The following is a 2,645-nucleotide window of genomic DNA, read 5'->3' as shown; positions in this document are numbered from 1 at the left end:
CTGTACCTGGAACGCTCTGCTGTATGTGGCTGCCAGCTGCCCCTGGTCGTACAGCATCTTCTCAAAGTGAGGGACGTGCCAGTGCTGGTCAGTGGAGTAGCGGTGAAACCCCTGCAAAGACCACACAGACACATCTCCACCCCAGGTCTCCACCCCACGCTTCCTGGCCGTGCCAGGGGTTTACCCCTGAGTCTTCTCTCCTACCTGACTGATGTGGTCATGGATGCCCCCATGGGCCATCTTCCTGAGGGTATGCAGAGCCATCTGCAGTGCCCGGGCACCTTCTGGAGATGTTCGGTGCAGGGCCCAGTATGTGAAGAGGAAATTCAAATTCACTGAAATACAGGGAGAAAGCGGGAGGCTGTGGGGTGGGCTCTGCCCCCCAGGACTGCCTGCCCCACAGCAGGGCTCAGCAGCGGACGCCAGACTGACCTGGAGTGGGGAACTTGGGGGATTCGGAAAAGCCACCGTTGTCCTCATCATAGGAGCTGGAGAGCTGCTGGAAACAGGTGGCCATCACCTCTTTGGATGGCGGGGGTGACTCCTGGCCCCGCACACGGATCTCGGAACTGTGCAGCAATGCTTCCAGGATCTTCTGGCTGTTTTCCAAGAGGGCATCTCTGTTCTCCCTCCACTAAGATGCAGAGTGAGAAAATCAGTTCTCCCATTTTTTTGTCTGTCTTCCTGCACTGCACCAGTCCAAACCGCACCTCCAGTTCTCAGTGCCCCTCCCCAGATCGGTTCTAACCCATCTCTAGCCCAGCCAAAAGCTCTGACGTGTTCTCTAGGCTACCATTTCTCACAACCATATTTCTTTACTCAGCCACCCACCCAGCCCAGCCCAACCTCCCTGCAGCCCCTTTGGCTGAGGGGTCTGCTCTGCCTGCTCTGCCATTCCTACTCCGTACCTGCTCCGCGATTCGGAGCAGCACAGTCCGAAAGCCAACGCGATGAACTCTATCTTCAGGAGGGAAGTATGTCCCCCCTACAAAGGGCTTGAGGTCTGGAGTCAGCCAGACGCTCATGGGCCAGCCACCTCCACCGCTGGTTGCCTGAAAGACAAATCACGGGTGCACCAAGGTCACACAAGAGGCACCCTCTGCTCTGCACCCCTCTGGCACATCCAAGTGCCTCACTTGGGGACAGATGTGCTTCTCTCAACCCTTGTGATTAGGCATGGCCCCATTCAGACCACTCACATACTGGTTCTTCTTGCCTGAGGAATATAAATCTCATCCTGAGAGACCCAGTCAAAGCCTCCCAGTCCCTGCCTGCGCCTCCCTCACCTGCACGAAGGTCATGTACACTTTGTCCACATCTGGCCGCTCCTCACGATCCACTTTGATGCACACAAAGTTCTTGTTCATAATCTCCCCGATCTCCTTGTTCTTGAAGGACTCCTCCTCCATGACATGGCACCAGTGACAGGTGGAGTAGCCAACTGAAAACAAGCTCAGGCGAGTGAGGAAAGGCCCTTTGCAGGGAGCAGGACACACGTCTGGGGAGGTCGCTCAGAGGTGGGGAACCCTGCTACGGGCAAAGCTGCCATCCCCCTACAGAAGGGGGGGAGGAGAAAGGTCTCCTGCAGGCATGAAGGCTTGCAGGGCCTTCTGGGCTCTCCAGCTCTTGCTCCTAAAATCTGGACCTTGATGCAGCCCATCTTCAGAGAGAGCTGTTAGAACACGTGGCTCTCCCTTGCTAGCAGAAAACTAGAGCTCAGTGTCCATCCCACGTGGCGACTCCCACACCAGCTCAGGACACAGCCCAGCTTATCTGGTCCACTACTGAACAAGACCTGAGACCACAAAATACATCTTGTTTCTGGTTACCTGACAGGAATATCAGCTTGTTTTCTCTCTTTGCTTTATCAAAGGCTTCCTGACCCCAGGGGTACCTGTGGAGGGAAGACAAGAAAGGAGCTTCAGGGGTCACTGCTGCCGGGACCTGGGCTCCTCTAAAGCTGTCTGAGAAGCTGCTCTCTGGTCGAGAGTAGTCAGGACAGCCAGGGGCATGGCTGGGTCAGGAGCGTGGACCCCGAGCCCGCGGGGAGATGCACAGGCCAGGCTGCTTCGCCTGCCATCGCTTCCATGGCAGTAAGTCCCTCAGCCCCACGGGTGCAAGGAGAGGAGGACGGAGAAAGGCACCGGTCGCTCTTACCAGTCCACGGGGTTGTGGGCATGCTGCAGGAGGTAGGGGGACTTCTCATTAATCAGGCGGTTGGTGTGACACGGGACGCTGGGGGGGCTGGTTGTGCCCCCCGTGGCCATGGTCATGCTCCCTGTTAGAAACACGCACCTGCGACGCCGAACAGCCTCATCATTTCCTTGCTCACCACAGCAAAGGAGACCTGTGACGCCCCTGCCCAGCACCACCCTCAGCTCCGCTCTGCAGGTGCCCAGCATGGCCCCAGGACAGGGTGCTGCTCCCCATGCCAGGGGAACTGCTCTCAGCCGCAGGGCTGGGGGGCTCTGCTAGGTTTCAGTCCACCTCCATCCCCCCTCAGGACCTACAAAGTCCTCCCCGCTTGCTGGAGGCTCAGAGGAGGTTGTTCTCCTCTGGTTTGGCACAGGCATGGCCTGGGGACCACCACCCCCAGGGCTCGCTCTCTCACACAGCATCCTTTGGAGGCACAGGCCTCGGCAACG

At 58.0% G+C, this 2,645-nt stretch overlaps 1 protein-coding gene across 1 annotated transcript in view; it reads right to left on the bottom strand.

Moving 5' to 3' along the window:
* Nucleotides 1-2,267, bottom strand: part of SPATA20 (spermatogenesis associated 20) — a 10,341-nt gene extending 8,074 nt beyond the window's left edge. The window contains exons 1-7 of the mRNA XM_010133428.1: nt 2,158-2,267; nt 1,830-1,894; nt 1,287-1,441; nt 909-1,052; nt 433-634; nt 205-335; nt 7-111 (exon numbers count right to left, since the gene is read on the bottom strand). Coding sequence (XP_010131730.1) covers nt 7-111; nt 205-335; nt 433-634; nt 909-1,052; nt 1,287-1,441; nt 1,830-1,894; nt 2,158-2,267 — 912 coding nt within the window. The remainder of the gene's footprint in view (nt 1-6; nt 112-204; nt 336-432; nt 635-908; nt 1,053-1,286; nt 1,442-1,829; nt 1,895-2,157) is intronic.
* Nucleotides 2,268-2,645: the final 378 nt, after the last annotated feature.

The sequence above is a fragment of the Buceros rhinoceros genome, unplaced genomic scaffold (genome assembly GCF_000710305.1).
Source record: "Buceros rhinoceros silvestris isolate BGI_N320 unplaced genomic scaffold, ASM71030v1 scaffold23323, whole genome shotgun sequence".
Taxonomy (NCBI): Eukaryota; Metazoa; Chordata; class Aves; order Bucerotiformes; family Bucerotidae; genus Buceros; species Buceros rhinoceros.
The sequence above is the reverse complement of the archived record's forward strand: the minus strand, read 5'-3'. Positions and strand labels throughout refer to the sequence as shown.